Raw genomic sequence first — 22,288 nt, 5'->3', positions numbered from 1 at the left:
GTAATAAATAAAAGATTTGGACATCCACATAATTATTAATATTTATAACAATTACAAATAACACATATTTATTTACAGAATCATTTTAAGAGTTTTAAGGTATTTAATATTATAACTATTATACCTCATCTATTAAAAGTACTCTAAGTTGTTAGCTACCCTTTACAAGGGTGGTCATGGCTTCCAAATATTAATAAAACCTTTCACTTATTTTTTTTTAAAAAAATTATATTTTGGCCCCTTTAATTATTATTCTTTTGAATTCTATTTTTATATTCGTAGTTGGTTAGTAATTTTTTATATAATTAATTTAGGTACATTTACATTCAGTAGTGCATGATACCTTAAAATAGTTTTAAGCATATTTCATTAATATTAAAAAAGGGTGAAAGTGGTGATAGGTAGGAGGTGATCACAATTGGACAGACAGGGTCCCAGTCCCAATAATAGCAAAAGAAAGCAATGGGAGCAGAGGTGAGTCTCAAGAGTAATTAATACTGGAAAATTGCTATTAGGTACTAGTGGTGCCTAACATTTTCTCGACATGTCGCGTTGCGATTGACTAGCGATACTCTCTAAAAATTATTATATTAAATTATATGGGACCTATACTTAATTAGACCTAAAACGATATTGACATATAAAAAGGTGCTAGACAACACTGATGGCTTTAATATTTCTCTTATTATTGCTATTTGGGACGACCACCCTCACCTCTCCATTGACTACTTTTATTAATGAAGACTCATATTACTATCTTATTTTTATTTATACGAAAAATATTAAAAAAAAATTATTACAAATTGAAAATTCGAAGCAAAACTGGACAGAACCTTCTCTTGTAGATTTTGCTGCTGCTGCTTAATCAAAGCTCTGTAACTGCACTTTCTCTCTCCTATTTCTTCCTTTCTCTCACTATTGAGTTGGTCAGCTTGGCAGCCAGCTAACCCTTCTTCCTTTACACAGCTTTTGGGATTACCTATCAAATCAAATCCTCTGAAAAGTTTCTCTACCTTTGATTTTCTTTTTCTTTTTTCCCTTCTTACCATTTTTCCAAATCTGGTTCTTCATTTTCATATCACCAAGGTACTTCTTCTTCTTCTTCTTCTTCTTCTTTTTCGATGGGGTATGTATTTTTTTGTTATTTATATTTGGGCTTTTCGTAATTTTTTATTTTCATTTATGTATATAGCTATTTTCTTTTACGCTAGCATTTCTGGAAATTTTGTTGTTTTTGGTTTATTAATTCTATTATTATTTTTCGAGTTTTTGTTCCTGTTTGGTTGCAGGGGAAAAAAGTATGGTGGGAATAGGAATTGAATTGAAGTTTAATATTTTTATTCGAAATAGGGAAAGTGGGATTCTTTAAAGTCGAACAATTGTGTTTTTTCTTAATATGAAATTGAAATATTGCACAATTTGGAAGGTTTTGTAGTTCAAGCTTATTTCCTTTTCTTTGATTTTTTCATCCAATGAAAAGAGGGATCGAAATGGGTCATTAATATAAACCATGCATTATTTGATTTTTACCATATATTATTCACTTTCCTATAACTTGAGTTTCAGATGGCTAATTTTTTGGGGGTTTATATTGTGAGGGTGGTTAATTGGTTGGCTTGAAACACTTATAGCCATAGCTAGACACGCTTTAGTTGGTTGTTTAACTTTCACTTTCTAAATGGGTAGCTTTTCCTATGGCTAGGATAATGAGATTATAAATGTGCCATAGGTTCAATGTCAATCTTTGACTTCAAGTTCATTAGCTGTTAAAATGTTACTAGATGTTTTGATGGGAAGACGTAAGTTGTTTTATTATGCGTTAATGCTTCAGAAGCTCTTCAACTTATTTTGAGTATGAGAAGGCTAATTCTGCGGTTTATGGTGTGAGGGTGCTTAATGGGTCGGCTTGAAATGGCATAGAAAGTGAAATCTAGCAGTTTTGATTTATGAAATCTGTTTGTACATTCAATCGCTTGCTTTTTTTGAACAAATTCTTTTAAGCTTTCTTTATTCAATATTAAAAAAATTAACATATGAAAGTGTTGCCAAAGAAAAAAAAAATTGGGAAAAAGGGAATATATGTAAAATATTCTTTTGGCTGTTGATTATCCCCTGCCCATTCTTTTCCTTGAAAGACAAATGTAACAAACTGGTTTTTTATCCACTAATTTTCTTTTTCTGGATAAACTTTTTGCTACCATGACTAAAGGTCTGGTATAATAGTTTCCTTCACTTTTGTATTTGATGTATTCTGTGCTATTTATCTGAAGTATTCATGTTGCAGATGCTGGGAATTTTAAGTAGAAATGGTAACGTTTCATACTTTTCTTGATAAATTACTGACTTAATTCCAACAATCTGGAGGGATGTCTTTGAGGATGGAACTTGCCTTTGCAGTTTTCATATTATCTTTCTTGGCCTCTTTTGTGTCGCCTGATTCTCAAGGTAAGTGATGTGGCTATTTGTTAAGATAATGAATACCATTTTAGACTCTCTGGTGTGCAATGCCATCAGAGATTTTGTAAGTTGCTCTCTGTGTCTATCTGGTTCGCTCTAATATCTTTCAGTTATTCTGACTTGAAACTTCTTATTCATTCTGTTGAAAAGAATTGCTGTTTCACTTGTATGTTACTTTCAGATAATGAATTAAAAATCTATGCTCAGTTCTGATATTCACTTAGAACAACATAATATTTTTCTTTGATAAGACTAGGACAACATAATAGAATCATGCAAATTAGATCAACCATGTTCGTCAGTTTGAGTTCAAAGAATGAGTATGTTGTCGATACTACCACTTGGGTAGAACTCATACCTAAGAGAGGAGGGTGCCCAAGTAGTTATATACCACCACTTAGTCAAAGTCTGGTCTTAACAATGTACCCCACTTTAGAGGAGACATCCACGACGATCCACTTTGGACTTTCAAATGGTTTTGCAACCATTTGATACAACTACTTGGGTAAAGCTCACTCTCAAATGCTAGCCTAGTAGAGGAGGGTGCCCAAGTGTGTTATATCACCAACTAATCCCGTTCTTGATCAATGTGGGATCCTAACAGTTGTTAAATAGGTACTCTTTGAACATGCAATAATGTACCATTATGATGAGCATAATATGTGAACTAGAAAGCCTTTTATGTCTTTATATGGACAGATCACCCTCCGTGTTTATTCTCTCTAGCTTTCTGCCTGAGATTCAAGATAAATGGGGGAGGTGGGGAAGAAAAAGGAAAAAGGAAGTCAGTTGTTTAGCGGGCCTGTTGAGGTTTTTCTTTAGATGAAACGGTGTTCAATTTTAGTTTCCAATGCTTATTATAAAGTACTTAAGTTTCTGCATAGCTACTTGAGTGATGCAAGTATTTTAGAAAGTATTGGCTTTGGGACATTAAAAAAACCCACCTTAGGCTAGGGATGTGTTTTCAGTATTGAAAAATTTGTAAATTACTTTTCTTTGGTAAAATTGTTCATCTATCTTTTTCAGGAGACGCACTTAATGCATTGAAAATTTCACTGAATGCTTCAAACAATCAGCTCAAGGACTGGAATCCCAACCAAGTTAATCCATGCACCTGGTCCAATGTTAATTGTGATCCTAGTAATAATGTTGTCACCGTGTAAGATATTCTTTGTTACTTCCCTTATACACGGTGATACATTACTACTTGCTGAGTTCATGAAAACTAATTTATTTTGCTAGCGAAGTAGAATGATTGAATGCCTAAAAAGGAGTATGTTAAATGCAATAATATTTCAGAAGTTGAGCCTTCTAAGCAAGTTCAGGAGACTTGTATAGTATTGAGTAAACGTATGTTTTTAATTTTATTGTTTATTTGCAGAACATTACCAAACATGGGATTTACAGGAACTTTGTCCCCTAAAGTGGGAGCCTTGAAGAACCTTAAAGTGCTGTAAGTAAAAATGACCTGAATGAAATGATCTTTATCCTTGATTTTCTATATTACTGGATGGTAATTATCTATGGTATTTATTTTGCATTGTGTGGACTTTCTTCCATTTTTACCTTGAACCTATTTGTTTCTAACCTATGCAAATCGTTTGAGGCAACTTAAAGCCTTCATTATTTTTCAGTATTTGGTGCTTGTGATTATTTATATTGTTGAGCTTTGCATGCAGAAAATTGATTTGTTATTTCTACCCTGTTTTTTCGCACCAACTACTTCGATGTTGGTTTTTCCTGTTAATTTGTCTATGTGCATACACATGTATAATTAATCATCCCATTTATAATATATTCGTGCAGTTCATTGCAAGGAAATGGTATAACAGGTGTAATACCAAATGAATTTGGAAATCTTGCAAATTTGGCCAACTTGAACTTGGAGGATAACAATTTAAGTGGAGGAATACCTTCTTCCCTTGGTGATTTGAAAAAGCTTCAATTCTTGTAAGTGGAACATCATGCATATAGTAATGGTTTTATGTCTAATAACTTTTGCATCTTTCATACCTTTGTCCTTGACAATGATTTCTTGGTCATATGCGAGCAGGATTTTAAGTGGAAATAACCTATCTGGAACAATCCCCGAGTCACTTTCCAGTCTTCAGAGCTTAATTACTCTGTATGTTAGTTATCTTTAGTATGCACCTATGGTAAAACATTAAGAAATTAATTTGTATTTTAGTGATTCTTTTTCTTTCTTTTGCGCGTTGTCTAAAGTATGATTCGAGATTTATGTATTTGAGTTGTAAGTATACTTCACATCTTCTTTGTGTTTGATGATGTGGTATGTTCGTTATTTACAGTCAGCTAGATTCCAATAGTTTCAGTGGTCGGATTCCTGAGAAATTATTCCAGATCGTTAAGTACAAGTAAGAAGTTCATTCTAAGTTAATGATTTTTATTCCAGACAATATCTTCAATTTTATTACCGTTATCTCTCTCTCTCTCTCTCTCTCTCCCTTCTAACTTGTTCACCAGCCTAATCTTTTTTTATGTGTGTGCGTGTTTTTTTGTAGTTTCTCTGGAAACCACTTGAATTGTGGTCCAAATTTTCCTCACCCTTGTGCTACTGATATTGATGAATCAGGTAAATGGGTCATAGTGGCCATGTAGCAATTTCAGCTGTCCAATTTACCCCGAGTTTATTTAGCTATTGCTAAGATCTTACTACTATTGACAGGCCCTTCACATAAGCTGAGTACTGGAACTATAGTTGGAATTGTTGGTGGAATAATTTTCATTCTCTTCATTGGTGGCTCGCTTTATTTTGTATGCAAAAATAGAAGAAAAGGCTACAAGCGTGAAGTTTTTGTAGACGTTCCAGGTTTGCATTTCTTTTAATTGGTTCATGCATAAATTGTCTTGTCTAAAATAGGGAGCATGATTTAAACCATCTACCACAAGCCTTCTATCATCATTCTCTGTTTAGTTTTTTATTTTATTTGCTTATGTGAAATCATTTCCATGCTTTAGTTTACCTGGATTATTTTTTACTGGAGGATGATAATTTGCTTGGCACCTTTGAAATAATTACTTTTATTATCCTTTTCAACTTTGGGTTCAGGTGAAGTTGATCGAAGAATTGCCTTTGGTCAATTAAAAAGATTTGCATGGAGGGAATTGCAGGTTGCCACTGACAATTTCAGTGAGAAAAATGTCCTTGGTCAGGGAGGTTTTGGGAAGGTCTATAAAGGAGTGCTATCTGATAATACAAAAGTTGCTGTGAAGCGGTTGACTGACTATGAAAGTCCTGGCGGGGACGCAGCTTTTCAGCGTGAAGTTGAGATGATTAGTGTTGCAGTTCACAGGAATCTATTACGACTAATTGGATTCTGCACTACACCAACAGAGCGCCTTTTGGTGTATCCTTTTATGCAGAACTTGAGTGTTGCTTATCAATTACGAGGTATTTCTTTTAAGGTCATAAATGTGATTTGTTACCGGATTTATATCTACATCTTTATACATCTACTGTGCTTTTCTAATTTTGAGTTTTATTGCAGAGATAAAACCTGGGGAGCCAGTATTGGATTGGCCCACCAGAAAAAGAGTGGCTTTGGGTACAGCGCGTGGTTTGGAGTACTTACATGAACATTGCAATCCTAAGATCATTCATCGGGATGTTAAGGCTGCTAATGTATTGCTTGATGAAGACTTTGAAGCAGTTGTTGGAGACTTTGGCTTGGCAAAGCTGGTGGATGCTAGAAAGACTAATGTGACAACTCAAGTTCGAGGGACGATGGGCCACATAGCACCTGAATACTTGTCAACTGGGAAGTCATCAGAAAGAACTGATGTTTTCGGCTATGGAATCATGCTCTTGGAGATTGTAACAGGCCAACGGGCGATAGACTTCTCGCGTTTGGAAGAGGAAGATGATGTTTTATTGCTTGACCATGTAATTCTTTTCCCTAAACATGCATATAATTCACACTGCTTTTATTGTGGAAACATATTTGAGAAATCAAGGGATGGGTGCTACATGGACATTTCCATCAAGCTTTTGCTATTTAAGATAGTCGACTTATGCTTCTCATTTTTCACTGTACTACGCAAAATAAGAGTAATGTTTTCATATATTTTCATTACTGTTTAGCTGTACTGAGATGCTGCATTCTTACTCGTGCACTTTTGTTTTTCTTCATCTGAGAGAACCAATTTGTTGTAGATAATTTCTTTTCTTCCTGCAGGTGAAAAAGCTGGAAAGGGAGAAAAGACTTGAGGCTATTGTGGATCGCAATCTTAATAATAATTATGAACTCGAAGAGGTAGAAATGATGATTCAGGTTGCATTGCTTTGCACCCAACAATCACCAGATGATCGCCCGTTAATGTCAGAGGTTGTGCGGATGCTTGAAGGAGAGGGACTGGCTGAGCGGTGGGAAGAGTGGCAGAATGTCGAAGTTACTCGAAGGCAAGAGTATGAAAGAATACAAAGAAGGTTCGACTGGGGTGAAGATTCCATTTATAATCAGGATGCTATTGAGTTGTCTGGTGGACGATGATACGAGGTAATGAATAATAGTGCGCATTCCCTCTTATATATTAAAAGCATGTAATATTCTTTTTGGTAGGTTAGCTTGATGATTCCTAAGGTAGCAGTAGCACTTTGATATTTCCGTTTTACAAAATCATGGCCTTGATATTTTCAGTCATGGTGATTTCTAGCACACTTCATTTTTTGTTTACCATTTAGAATGTTCAATTGTATATTTGTTCTGTTAAACTCTGCTAGTGTGCCGAATTTAAGAATACAAAACCTCACTGTAAGTTTGTGTGAGCTCCCCTCCCATTTCGGTGTTTCACCACTGTGGTTTCAGAAATGAATGACGGCGTATTGATTGGTGCCCGGAAATCGCCACTATTGCTGCTCATTTTTCAGATGGCTGGCATGCCTAAGTTTAGCAATTACATACCAAGTACAATGCAAAAGTGAAATGGAAAACATAGAGATTACATATGTATGTTGGAGAGATAAACTTTCACATTTAAAAGACTAAAAGAAAGCTTTGGACAAAAGTTCCAGATTTAAGAACAAATAGTTGATGGTTCTCATGCATGTCTTTTGAGTTGCTGATTCCTTTTATGTTGAAAGCACATGTGAAAGCATGAATTTTGGTGGTCGGTGCTTTAGCTTTACTCTTATCAGTCTTTAGCTGCTTGATAATGACGAAAGCATTATTGACAAAGTTAGTAAAGGGCTATTTACATAAATATTGATATGGTAATAAAAAATTAGTTTACATAAATATATAGTAAGTAAATTTAATAGGACAAAATAAAAAAAATCATAAAAATGTTTAAAATTTTGTGAAATTGTATTTTTGTAATTTTTTTTGTTGTTTTTGTGTATTTGTGAAATAATCCCTTAACTAAACAGGTTGAGATGTAAAATGGCTCTAAATTTGGTAACTAAGTTAGTAAATGTCCACTTTTTTAAAAAATTAAGAAAATGGTAAAATCTAATAAATTAGCTAATAAAAATTATAAAAATATATTTATTACATATATTTTTTAAAAAAGATATATATAATAATAAAATTAAGTTACATAATTTTTTTAGTATTACATATTATTATATTGTAACAAAAATAAATAAATACATTAGATCATTTAAATATGTACAATAGTATTAGATATATCGTAGTACTAAAAATTAATATACTGTAGTAATAAAATTATATACCACAAAGAAATTATAACAATATTAAATTAATACTCAAAAAATATATATATCATCATGCTAACAAAATTATATATACCACCATTAAAATATAAATACATACAAAAAAAATTTATATATAATAAAATAGAAATTAAATATCATATTAAATAAATGATATATTATAGACAACAAAAACCATATACCATACACTAAAACGTATATACCTACAATAAAAAATAAAATAAAATAATATAATATTATTAAAAAAATTATATATATACCATATTAACCAACTTATATCACTTTTATGTATACTAAAATAAAAACTAAACATGCATTATCTAAAATAAAATGATATACTATACAATAAAACTTATATACCATATAACATAAAATACATACCTTACAATAGAAATATATAATAACAACAACAAATAAAAATAAAAATATATAGGATGCTAATAAAATTATATATCATGTCAACAAAAGTACAATAGAAAATAAAACTTAAATATTAATTTTAAAAAAATTATATAATGTATAACAAAAAATACATATACCATACACCAAAACATATATACAAAAAATAATAATAATAATAAAAATATAGATTGCTAATATATATATGTATGCATACTATACTAACCAAATTATATACTACAATTAAAATATATATACCATAGCCATTGTATATAATAAAATAAAAACTAATTAAATATTATTTAAAATAAATAATCATACAATCAAAAAAATATAAAAATAATAATTAAATATATGTAACATGACAATAAAATTATATACATACATTAAAATATTTTTATTATGCTAATAAAATTATATACCACTATTATACATATCATAATAAAAAATAAATATCTAAGAATAATAATATACCATACAACAAAATAGAAATATACCGTACAATAAAATTTATATACCAACAACTCATAATTTTTTTTAAAAAAATTGACATAACTTTAAAATAAAAAGATTTTAACAAAAATAATATAAATATACCATAATATTTAAATAATTTGCTTTTAATTCTAAAAGAATAAAAAAAAAGTTAATGATTTTGAAATGAGAACATTTACTAACATAGTCTTATGATTTAGGGTCATTTGCTGTATTTTTTTGAAATGAGGACATAAACTAACATAATCCTATGATTTGGGGCCATAGACTATAATTCTCTAACTAAACCCATGTGACTTTAATGGTCAAACTGTCACATTTCCACCTTTACTGAGAAAAAAATTGAAAAGATTATAAATTTCCACATTTATCATATATAATACATTTAGACCTCGTTTGGTACGCTGTATTGTATTGCATTGTATTGTATTGTGTTGGATTGTGTTGTATTATATTGTATAAGTTTATTTCAAATTTATTCTGTACAAATTAAACCAATAACATGTATTGACAAAGATCAAAATATATGTCATTTATTCTCTTCTATTCTTTACTAACCTTGTTTCAAATTGTAGAGTAAAAATATTTATATATATATTTATTTATTTTGTGTTTAATAAATTTAATACAATGTGAAACTTTTAAATATACAGTTTTTTTCCTTTTTGATGAAAATAAAGAATAAATTTAATACAGTGTGAAACTTTTAAGTACATACTTTTTTAAAGAAAAAATAGTGAATAAAAATCAGTATGAACTTTTAATTTTAGTGTTTTCAAAAAAAATCATCCTCTGTATCATGTGTGTATAGATTATTACATATAGGGTTCGTTTGGTACATCGTATTAAACTGTATTATGTTGTATAATATTATATTTAATTGTATTTTATACAATATTTTTATGTAAAGCTATAAATGGTATTAACTTTCATAGACACCTAAATATATAATATTTTAGTATAAAATAAAGTTTAATGTAGTATTATATAAAAGGCTAATTAGTAATTTTTTCCCCCCGAACTTTGACATATACTAAATTATGCCCCCTGAACTTTTTTGGCCGTTAAAAATTCCCCTGAACTATTAAGATTGCTAAATTTAAGGACTTTTATATAATTTTAGTAAAAAAATTATAATATGGATGAAAGTTCAGAGGGAATGATTTAGTACATATTAAAGTTTGAGGGCATAATTTGGTAGATATCAAAGTCTAGGGAGCATGTTTTAGTACATAACCAATCACTGAAATAGTGAAATTGAATGAAATTAGACAAAAGTCCTTAAATTTAACAATGTCAATAGTTCAAGGTGAAATTTTAACAGCGAAAAAAGTTCAGGGAGTATAATTTGGTATATGTCAAAGTTCGAGGGGAAAAATTGCTAATTAGCCTTAAATATGATATATAATTCAATTCAATACAATATAATACAATACGACGTTCCAAACGAAGCAATAATCTATTATTATATGAATAAAAATTTTATATGTCTCTTATAAAAATATAAATACAAAAAATAAATAAAATCTTTTAATTTATATTAATTAATAGAGATGAAAAACAATTATTTTCAATCATTATATATAATGTGGTTATGTGTAATTTATTATTAAAAGAGAGAGAGAGAGAGAGAGAGAGAGAGAGAGAGAGAGAGAGAGAGAGAGAGAGAGAGAGAAAGCTTATATATATGCCCTTCAAAATAAATAACAAAAAAAAAATTATATTAATTATATAGATATTTAGTTTAAAAGCAATTTGATTTACATATTATTATATTAATGCATTTTAATTTTACTATATATGTATTAAGCTATTGAATAACAAAAACCACAGAAAAGACAAAATGATAATAGACACAAAAAGACAAAATAACTTAACCAAAACCAAAAAGATTATATATATGCCCTTCAAAATAAATAACAAAAAAAAAATATATTAAAAATAGAAATATTTAGTTTAAAAGCAATTTGATTTATAGATTATTATATTAATGCATTTTAATTTTACTATATATGCATTAAGCTATTGAATAACAATTAATAATTATATATAATGTGGTTATGTGTATAATTTATTATTAAAAGAAAAAGAGAGAGAGGGAGAGAAAGCTTATATATATGCCATTCAAAATAAATAATAATAAAAAAAATTTATATTAAAAATAGAGATATTTAGTTTAAAAGCAATTTGATTTACATATTATTATATTAATGCATTTTAATTTTACTATATATGCATTAAGCTATTGAATAGCAAAAACCACAAAAAAGACAAAATGATAATAGACACAAAAAGACAAAATAACTTAACCAAAACCAAGAGTCACACACAAAAAAAAAAAAATAAAAGAGAAAAAATTGAACCACAAAAAGAGAAAATAGTTGAACCAAAACCAAAAAATTAAAAGAGAAAAAATTAATTATTAAATAAATATTAAATGTTTAAAAATTTAAATTTAAAGTATTATTTTTTTAAAGGTAAAAAGTTTATAAATATATTAAGTCGAAAAAAAAAGATTAAAAAAATAAATATTAAATTATTTAAATTTAAAATATTAATATTATGAGAAGAGTCACACAAAAAAAATAGAAAAAGAATAATTGAACCACAAAAAGATAAAATAGTTGAACCAAAACCAAAAAATTAAAAGAGAAAAAATTGAGTCACAAAAAGACAAAATAGTTGAACCAAAACCAAAAAACTCATTTATCTTTATATATATATGTTATAGATGTTATAGATGTTACAGATTATAGATATATAAGAGAGGGGAGAAGTGTATATAAATAAATATATTTATATAGATATATAAAAGAGAGAGAGGATTGGGTATATACAATCAGTCTTTATATTTTGTTTAACAATAATTTGAAACTTGTTTTTTTTTTTTTAAAAAAAAATAGATTAATGGGAAATTACTCCGTATACTAATTTTTTAATTTTTTTTTTAATTTACGATTTGGGTTTCTAAAATGGTTGCAGCGCTAGTTGCAATAGGGGTTCCTATACGATTTTTTGTTGCAATTTAGGTTGCAGCGCTAGTTGCAATAGGATTTCTATGTAGAATTTCGTAAAAATACAAAAAACAAAAAAAAAAACTGTTTTAAAATGTAAAAATAAACAAACCTCTTTAAAATCGTAAGGTTAATTTGGTCAAAAATGAATTTAAAAAATTCATGATATCATTAATAGCCTTTGATCTAAATCGAACGACCATCTCAAATTTACTGATATTAGAAAATTATTTCACCAAAATTCAGTCTAGCATAATAATTCGATTCATTTTATATATGGAGTATAAACTGTCATACCGGGGTATATGTATATAGTCATAGAGGCAAATTGTATCTTTTTTCATTATAAAAATAATAGTTAAGTGTTAATTATGATGCGCTTATACTGATTATATATTAAAATTGAGTATTAAAAATTATATGCATTAAATTAAAATTAATTAAATAAAATATATGACTTTAATAATTATTTTTAAATTAATTCTACATATTTATAATGAAATTTTAAAATAATTGAAATGTTAATTATATTTTTACGACTTTATTAAGAAATTTTCAAATATATTTCATAAATCGAAACTAAAATACATTACTTATAATATGTGTCTATAATTTTAGTGGATTGTGTAATAATCACATTGCTACAAAATAAAAGTTACCACAAAGAAATTATTTAGTGACCTAAATATAATTTTAAAGTTATTTATCAATTTACCATAATTAAAATTTTTAGCCTGTTAATTAATTATAGCTACTGATTAATTTTCCAAAGTAAAATAAAATTATACATTTTATTTATTAAAAAATTTAAATTTCAAATTATATAACGAAAAACTTTATCTACAAATAAAAGTAATAAATATGTTTTATAAATTTGTAAGAAATAGAAATTAAGAAAATATACAATAATCTTGCAATATTTTATTTTTAACCAACAATTTTACTTTAAGAATAATTTTTTTTAATATCATTCAAAATATTAAAATATGTATTTTATTAAAAAAAATTATTTATTATTTTTGTAATAATTGTATTAGTAGTATTATTATAAAGTGGTTTTTTCATTTTTATACTTTAAAACAGTTTTTTTGCATTTTTAAGGAATTCTATATAGAAACTTCTATTACAATTAACGGAGCAACCTAAATTGCAACTAAAATCTGTTTAGTAACTCACATAGAAACAATCAGAGAAACCACTTTAGAAATCCAAACCATAAATTTAAAAAAAAAAAAAAAAAGTTAAAAAATAGTATATGAGTTAATTTCCCTATTTTATATATATTATGAGAATGTTTTGTATTAATCTTTTTACAATTTTTTAATTTGTAAATAATCTACTACAAAAATAATAATTACATCAAATTAGTAGAGATAAATAATACTAATCCAAATCATTTTATTTTGATAATATATATTAAGTGAAAATTATTAATTTTTATATAATAATAATTTATTCGTTTATAAATTATACACACGCAAAATTATAAAATTAATTTAATAATTTTTAATAAAATTATCGTATTAATGTGAGTAAGGCTTGTTAGATAAATTAACAATTAACCCAAGATCTATTTGTATATAACATAGAACACAATAATAAGATATAATAATTAGGTATGTGTACCTGATTGATCCATAGCAATTATCTCTGATTGATCCACAGTAGTTACTCCAATTCGATAGTGCAATACTATCAACTAAGTCTTCCTCCCTAGATCTCTAAATCAGAAGCAGTTTATTTTATCTGATTATCAAAAGGTATACAATTGTGATGAGACAATATGTATTTATAGAGTTAGGGAGGGGACTTAGCTACAAAACCCTAGTTGGGGGCTCCGCTCATCAAAGGCTTCAGTCAACTAGAAAAGCCCACACTTCTGCTTCACCTAGACTTTACTCACAGATGCTAAGCCCATTAACAATTGATCACCAACAACATGGGCTAACACAGCAAAGAACTATCCAATCAACCCAAGTTTTAATAAAACCAATAAAATTTAATGTAAGCTCAAATAAAAGTCTAACATTCTCCCACTTGGGCTACATTGATTTTAATACATATATATTATATATCAAAATAATTTTATTTGAAAACGACTCATGGGTTGAACAACAGGAAAACATTTGTGGCCACTTTAAAAAATGATAGTTCTCTGATAGCATCTCAACATACCGGTCCAATTTAACCTTTGATAATGAACTATGACAGTCATATTGTTTTTAACTCAACAAAAGACATTCATAATCACAAATACCAAAGTATTAAATCGACATGGTCAATAAGTCTAGTAGTGTGGTAAGGAATTATGTTCAACATGTGATCAATTTAAAATAACATAATATCCTTATCAGTCCTCAATTTCAACGATACCGTGATGCTTAATAAATAAGCCGTTGAAATTAAACATACACCACTTAAAATAAGTAAGTTGTCACTAAACTTGCTTAAATAATTAAGCCAACAACATATCATTGTCAATAAGCAAATAAATTTAAAAGACAATGATCACAACAATATGAACCACATGCTTTCAATTCAATCATTCTCGAGAATATAACAAAACATAATTGAAAACATATCCATTCAATAATAAAAAATATTGAAACATAAAATGTAGTTCATAACTTTATTCGTAAAATTATAAATAATAATTTCTAAAAACAAACAAAAAACAAAACTCCCACTAACCCAAAAGATCAAAAGATTCTAAAATGCCCATATTAACAACATGTTTATTAAACAACACGGCACTTAACCCTTTGGTTAGAGTATCTCCTAACATCGACTCGGTCTTGCAATTTTCAATGACAATGTCTCCTTTCTTGACCAAGTCTCCGACGTTGAGATACTTCATTTCCATATGTTTGGAAGCACTACTAATCTTGTTATTCTTTGAAAAGAAAACAACAGCATTATTATCACAATAGATTAGCATAGGTGTGGAAATAGAATCAACCACTCGTATCTCCGAAATAAAATTCTTCAGCCACAAAGCTTGCAAAGATGCCCCATAACATGCAACAAACTCAGCATACATAGTAGATGATGTGATCAAAGTCTGTTTGACACTCTTCCAAGAAATAGCAGCACCTGCCAAGGTGAAAATATAGCCAGAAGTTGACTTTAAATCATCTACACAACCACCAAAATCTGAATAACCAACAACTCGAAGATTGTCAACATGCTTATACACAAGCATAAAACTCTTCGTTCTTTGCAAATATCTCAAAACTTTCTTGGCTGCAACCCAATGATCAAGGCCAGGGTCAGATAAATATCTCCCAAGAACATTGACTACGAAAGCTATGTCAGGTCGAGTGCAAACCTGAGCATACATCAAACTCCCTACTACACTTGCATAAGGGATGTTCTTCATTGCTCCTCTTTCCAAGTCGTTCTTAGGACATTGCTGCTTAGTGAACTTGTCCCCTTTCAGAATAGGAACAGAACCGGCTTTACATAAATCCATGTTGAACCTTTTGAGCACACGATTAATGTAAGCTTCTTGAGATAAGCCAAGAACTTTTCGATTCCTGTCACGATGGATCTCAATCCCCAAAACATAGGATGCCTCTCCAAGATCTTTCATATCAAAATTGGAAGACAGAAAATTTTTGGTCTCATTTAGTAGTGACAAATCACCGCCGGGCAAGTAAAATGTCATCTACATAAAGAACAATAAAAATATAACGACTCCCACTGATCTTCATATAAATACACTGATCAAACTTGTTCTCTACGAAACCAAACGATGTCACAACCTTGTCAAACTTCAAGTACCACTGGCGAGATGCCTGTTTGAGACCATAAATGGATCGTTTCAACTTGCAAACTAAGTGTTCTTTTCCATTCTCCTTGTAGCCTTCAGGTTGAGACATATAGACTTCCTCATTCAATTCTCCATTCGTAAAAGCAAGCTTTTAACATCCATTTGATGCAACTCTAAATCAAAATGCGCAACTAAGGCCATAATAATTCGAATGAATCTTTAGTGGAAACAGTGAGAAAGTTTCAAAGTGTAATCAATACCTTCTCTTTGAGTAAAGCCTTTAGCCACTAAACGCGCTTTAAACCTTTCAATGTTGTCCCTTTTTATCCCTTTTAGCCTTTAAAATCCACTTACAACCTATTGGTTTGAAACCATCAGGTAATAAAACTAGCTCCCATACACCATTTTTCTTCATGGAGTCGATCTCATCATCCGTAGCTGCTAACCATTTTGAAGATTGTGGACTATTAAGTGCTTCACTAAAAGTGACAGGATCCACAAAATGATCAATATCATATTCTCCTTCTCCAAGATAAACAAAATTATCATGACACTTTGTTGACTTCTTTTGTCTCTGAGATCTTCTGTAGAGGAGGTACTTCGGAATAACTTCTCTTTGTTGATCATTGTTTTGAATAACATCTTCCACAACCGGAATTTCTTCAATAACAGATTCTCATTAACAATAGGAGCTTCATCATTAGTAGGCCCTTCATCAATAATAGGACCTTCATCATCTTCGATATCGGGAGCAATATATTCATCAACACTGGGAGCATTACCAACTGGAGTAGGATGGAGACTACTATTATCATCTCTTGAAAATGACATAGGAATACAAATTCCTTTAGAGGACTCCCCCATTTCAAGAGATGTTGAAGGAATTTTTTTCAAAGAACATCAAATTCCGTAAATTTAGCAAATTCGAGATTCAACAATTCGCGTACCACGAGTGGGACAGTAAAAGCGATAGCCTTTTGAGCGCATTGGATAACCAATGAAATAACAGCGATTTGTTCTCGGATCTAACTTTTTCAAATTAGGATCATAAATCTTTACTTCACTGACAACCCCATACTCGAAGATGATTCGGACTAGGCTTCCGCCTACCCACAACTCAAAAGGGGTCTTGGGAACAGTTGCGGGAACACGATTTAAAATATAAGTTGCGATCATAAGTGCTTCACCCCATAAAAACTCGGAAGATTTGTTCTACTCATCATACTTCTAACCATATCCATGAGAGTGCGATTTCTCCTTTCGGCAACGCCATTTTGCTCGAGTGAACCAGGCATAGTGTATTGAGCAACTATACCATTTTCTTGTAAGTACTCAGCAAAAAGCCCCATGTGTTGTCCAGATTCTGTATAACGACCATAGTATTCTCCTCCACGATCAGAATGAACAACTTTGATGACTCTTCCTAATTGTTTCTCAACCTCATTTCGAAAAATTTTGAGTTTATCAAGGGCGTCAGATTTTTCTTTAATTAAATAGGTGAATCCATAACGAGAAAAATCATCAATAAAAGTGATAAAATACTTATTTACGCACAACGTGGTGGAATAAGGACCATCGATGTCCGTGTGGATAATTTCCAATAAAGATTGATTGCGGTTTGCGGTCTTCTTTCTTGTTTTAGTCAATTTTCCACGAGTACAATCAACACAAGTATCCCAATCGAAGCATCAAGAGGAGGAAGTATTTCGCATTTAATTAAACGATCAACCCTTTCTCTGGAAATATGACCCAATCTTTTGTGCCATAACAATAAGGATGTTTCCTTAATATGAGGTCTTTTACCCACAGTATTCACAACATTAAAAGAGGAATCTAAAGGAGCCAATGACAACTTGTAAAGACCATCAGAATAAAAGCAATTTCCAATAATTCGAGAGTCAAGCATAATGTCAACATTATCATTTGCAAAATGAAAAGAATATCCTTGTTTAACCAAAAGCGGAAGCGAAACTAAATTCCTTTTAAAAGTAGGAACATAAAAAGTATTGTTCGTAATAATCTTATCACGAGACTGTAATTCAAGAATAAATGTTCCAACATAGATAACGTCAACTCCCACATCATTGCCCACTTTAAGCTTGGACTCCCTCTCACTTGGCTTCCTGAGATCCCTTAGCCCCTGTAAGGAAGCAGAAACATGAACAAGAGCACCACCGTCTAACCACCAAGAATCAATAGGAACATCAACTAGATTAGATTCAAAACAAACACATGCCAATGGATTACCCGATTGTGCTTGCTTCTTTTCTAACCAAGTCTTAAATTTGTGACGATACTGTTCTCCGATGCCCCAATTTTTCACAAAAGTAACACTTCACATTAGAGTATTTGGACTTTCCGTTGTGATTCTTCTGTTTATTCTTATGCTCCTTACCATTACCATTCTGTTTTGTAGCACCATCATTTTTATTCTTGATTTTTCCTTTTCCTTTGTTGGGCTTGAGGTGAGAAACATAGTTAGCAGATTCATTCTTCTCCCTTTTAAGCTTGCTTTCTTCAGCTACACACTGAGAAATTAGGTCGCTGATAGTCCATGTTTGATTGTATGTGTTGTAGGCTGTCTTGATAAGGCTGAAAGAGGCAGGAAGAGCATGAAGAGCTCGATGAATAATGAAAGAGTCAGGAAGAGGAATATTATGATCTTTCAACTTGGACTGAACATTCACCAATTTCAGAATAAAATCTCGCACTCCTTTTAATTCATCATACTTAATGGTTGTCATTTCATCCATAAGATGTCCAGCTTCAGCGTTTTCACCAGTGTCGTATAATTTTTCTACAGCATTGAAAAACTCTTTGGCATTTGTAGTGTCTGGCAAACCACTCAATAGATGTTCAGGAATGGATCTTTTCATAGTAAGAAGACTAAGTCGACTTGACTTTTCCCATTGTGCATGATGAGTTCTCTCGGCGAGTACCTTGGAGTCGAGTCGCAAGATCAGCAGGTTTTTCTTCTCGTAGGCACAAGTCCAAATCCATTATGCCTAAAGTAAATTCCACATCTCGTTTCCATGTCTTGTAGTTGGAAGCATTCAAAATATGGATGGAAGCATTATTGTTGTTCACAGAAAAGGAGACTGAAAAATTCAAAAAATTAAAACTTGAATAAGCAATATGAGCAATGTATTAGAAAATATTGTAGAATCAACTGGTCATTATAAACTCCCCTTTGGGGTGAGAATATAACACACACATGATTTACCTTCATGAAGTTAACAACAAAGAAAAAATACATATCATTTAAGAATTTTATTACCTTTGGGCAAATAAATTTCTTAAAAATATGTATTAATTCAAGCAAAAAATAATAATAAATTTATATATTTAAATTATTACCTTTGGGCAAATAATTAAAATATATACATTTAATATTAACTCACTTCATGGAATGTGAACTAATATATGTAAATACTACCTTTGGGCAAGTAATTACACATATAGTCAACCAAAAATATAATATTTTCTTCAACATGTGAAATTTTGGTGATAAAACAATCATTGAAAATTAATAATTTTCAACCAAATTTCCAAAAGAGATATATAATTGCTTTTATTATATTGATAATAAAAAAAAATAAAGTGTCCACCATAACACATTATTTTTATATCAAATAATCAAGTTTTATAACTTTAGAACAACAATTAATGGAAAAATGTGAAATAAAGAATATTGGTGGAGATTACATAGTCAAGATAAATTAAACAAGAGAGTGACTATGTCATATGGGACGAGAAGAAACTCAAAAAATTTTCTATGATTTACGGATTTTGAAAAATCATCAAAAATTATTTTTAATAATTTTTTAACTGCATAATTATCATTAAAATAATAATAATTATTAAACGGAGTCAAAAAATTAATTAAAAATCATAGAAAAATCAGAAATTAAATTCTAAGCACGCTGAAAAAAAAAACGTCGAAAAACGAACTCCCACGCGGCCACACGCGCCCCCACGCGCCGCCTGCGCGAGTGGGCTTTGCGGCTGGGAGTTGTCTTCTTCCTCCAGCCGGTTCTGTGAAACGGGTCACGCGACCCGGTTGTCCTCCAGTCGGGTCTGCTCTCTTTTTCCGGCCAAAAATCGACGAAAACACGCGATTCTTGATGGGTTTTGTTCGGGAATCGATTTCTAATCAATCTAAGTATTCAATTTGGGATAAAACATCCAAAATAATGGTAGATCAAGAAATTGAATCCGAAAATTGAAAACTTAAAAAAAAAAAATTGATTGTGTTATGAATTCTCGGTTGGAACACGAAATAAATTGTGTAAGAATATTGATAAACAATTGATAATGAGAAATCTATCATCAATTTTAGATCAAAAACCATAAAATCAAAACACACAAATTATAATTTCATATTATAATTATATAAACCCTAAAACTTTAAAATTAAAATTCTCTTAATATACACAATGATTTCATGCATATAATATATCAATAGAACAAGAATTTAACGATAAACAAAACCTCTAAAGTTTTAAGATTTAAATTTAAAAAATTCAACATAAAATAATAACGAAATTAATATGAAATTATGGATAATTAACATATACAAATTAATTATACTAATTATAGGTTCTAAATCATATACAATAGGCAATCTGATACCACATGTTAGATAAATTAACAATTAACCCAAGATCTATTTGTATATAACATAGAACACAATAATAAGATATAATAATTAGGTATGTGTACCTGATTGATCCATAGCAATTATCTCTGATTGATCCACAGTAGTTACTCCAATTCGATAGTGCAATACTATCAACTAAGTCTTCCTCCCTAGATCTCTAAATCAGAAGCAGTTTATTTTATCTGATTATCAAAAGGTATACAATTGTGATGAGACAATATGTATTTATAGAGTTAGGGAGGGGACTTAGCTACAAAACCCTAGTTGGGTGGGCTCGCTCATCAAAGGCTTCAGTCAACTAGAAAAGCCCACACTTCTGCTTCACCTAGACTTTACTCACAGATGCTAAGCCCATTAACAATTGATCACCAACAACATGGGCTAACACAGCAAAGAACTATCCAATCAACCCAAGTTTTAATAAAACCAATAAAATTTAATGTAAGCTCAAATAAAAGTCTAACAAGGCTTCAATAATAATCACACACAAGAATATTAAGGTTCTAATACTGTAATTATGTACGTAGCACCAATGGCAGTCAGCAGACTAAAGATTCAATTTGAGATGGGGCATCATATTTTTTTTTTTATTGAAAATAAAATAATGCACTAAAAGTTTCATCAACATTAATGAAGAAATAGAACTTATTCTTTTATAGTATTAAATATAATTTAAAACAAATATATACCAATAAAATAAAGAGTATGAGTCTAATAATTAAGTTGCTAAATATAATTGATAAAGATTAAAGTTTCATCAAAATTAATGAAGAAATAGAACTTGTTCTTTTATAGTATTAAATATAATTTAAAACAAATATATAGCAATAAAATAAAGAGTATGAGTGTAATAGTTAAGTTGCTAAATATAATTGATATAGATTAAATTCTAAGAGAATCATTTTTAAATAAATAATTATTAAATGTTTAAAAATTTAAATTTAAAGTATTTTTTTTTAAAGGTATAAATTTTATAGATATATTAAGTCAAAAAAATAATAAGATTAAAAAAATAAAGATTAAATTATTTAAATTTAAAATATTAATACTATGAGAAGAGTCACACAAAAAAAAATAAATAAAAGAGAAAAAATTGAACCACAAAAAGAGAAAATAGTTGAACCAAAACCAAAAAATTAAAAGAGAAAAAATTAATTATTAAATAAATATTAAATGTTTAAAAATTTAAATTTAAAGTATTATTTTTTTAAAGGTAGAAAGTTTATAGATATATTAAGTCAAAAAAAATATTAAATTATTTAAATTTAAAATATTAATACTATGAGAAGAGTCACAAAAAAAAGAAAATAAAAGAGGAAAAATTGAACTACAAAAAGACAAAATAGTTGAACCAAAACAAAAAAATTAAAAGAGAAAAAATTGAACCACAAAAAGAAAAAAATGAAGAGTCACACAAAAAAAATTAAAAGAGGAAAAATTGAACCACAAAAAGACAAAATAGTTGAACCAAAACCAAAAAATTAAAAGAGAAAAAATTGAACCACAAAAAGACAAAATAGTTGAACCAAAACCAAAAAACTCAATGATCTTTATATATACTAGTGGAGTCTCACGTGTTTCGCACGTGCGTGTAGCTCATTTAGGCACAATTATTTTAAAAAATAATTAATATTTTATCTACAAAATTTATAACACTATCAAATTGTATACTCTAAAATATACATTATGGTGATAAAATTTTGTGAACTCTTCAATTTACAAACATATAGTACTTTTGTTAACTTTTGTTCTTTTTTATCATTTCACAGTTCACGTGTCGTTGTAAATTAATTACGAGA

General features: G+C 29.4%; 1 protein-coding gene across 2 annotated transcripts; it reads left to right on the top strand.

The window, feature by feature from the left end:
* The first annotated feature begins 673 nt into the window (after nucleotides 1-673).
* On the top strand, nucleotides 674-7,324 carry LOC115712699 (probable LRR receptor-like serine/threonine-protein kinase At5g10290). Of its 2 annotated transcripts, none has more exons than XM_030641028.2 (12): nucleotides 674-1,086; nucleotides 2,285-2,445; nucleotides 3,484-3,616; nucleotides 3,839-3,910; nucleotides 4,264-4,407; nucleotides 4,511-4,582; nucleotides 4,767-4,832; nucleotides 4,980-5,050; nucleotides 5,144-5,287; nucleotides 5,528-5,869; nucleotides 5,967-6,361; nucleotides 6,654-7,324. In XM_030641028.2, the coding sequence occupies exons 2-12, from the start codon at nucleotides 2,367-2,369 to the stop codon at nucleotides 6,966-6,968; spliced, it is 1,833 nt and encodes a 610-aa protein (XP_030496888.2). In that variant the 5' UTR covers nucleotides 674-1,086; nucleotides 2,285-2,366; the 3' UTR covers nucleotides 6,969-7,324. The 2 variants fall into 2 exon arrangements, with proteins under 2 accessions (XP_030496888.2, XP_060970274.1); XM_061114291.1 differs by having other exon boundaries at nucleotides 718-1,086; nucleotides 2,271-2,445.
* Nucleotides 7,325-22,288: the final 14,964 nt, after the last annotated feature.

This window comes from Cannabis sativa, chromosome 4 (assembly GCF_029168945.1).
Source record: "Cannabis sativa cultivar Pink pepper isolate KNU-18-1 chromosome 4, ASM2916894v1, whole genome shotgun sequence".
NCBI lineage: Eukaryota > Viridiplantae > Streptophyta > Magnoliopsida > Rosales > Cannabaceae > Cannabis > Cannabis sativa.
Note: the sequence above shows the minus strand (reverse complement) of the source record. Positions and strands in the feature narration are given on the sequence as shown.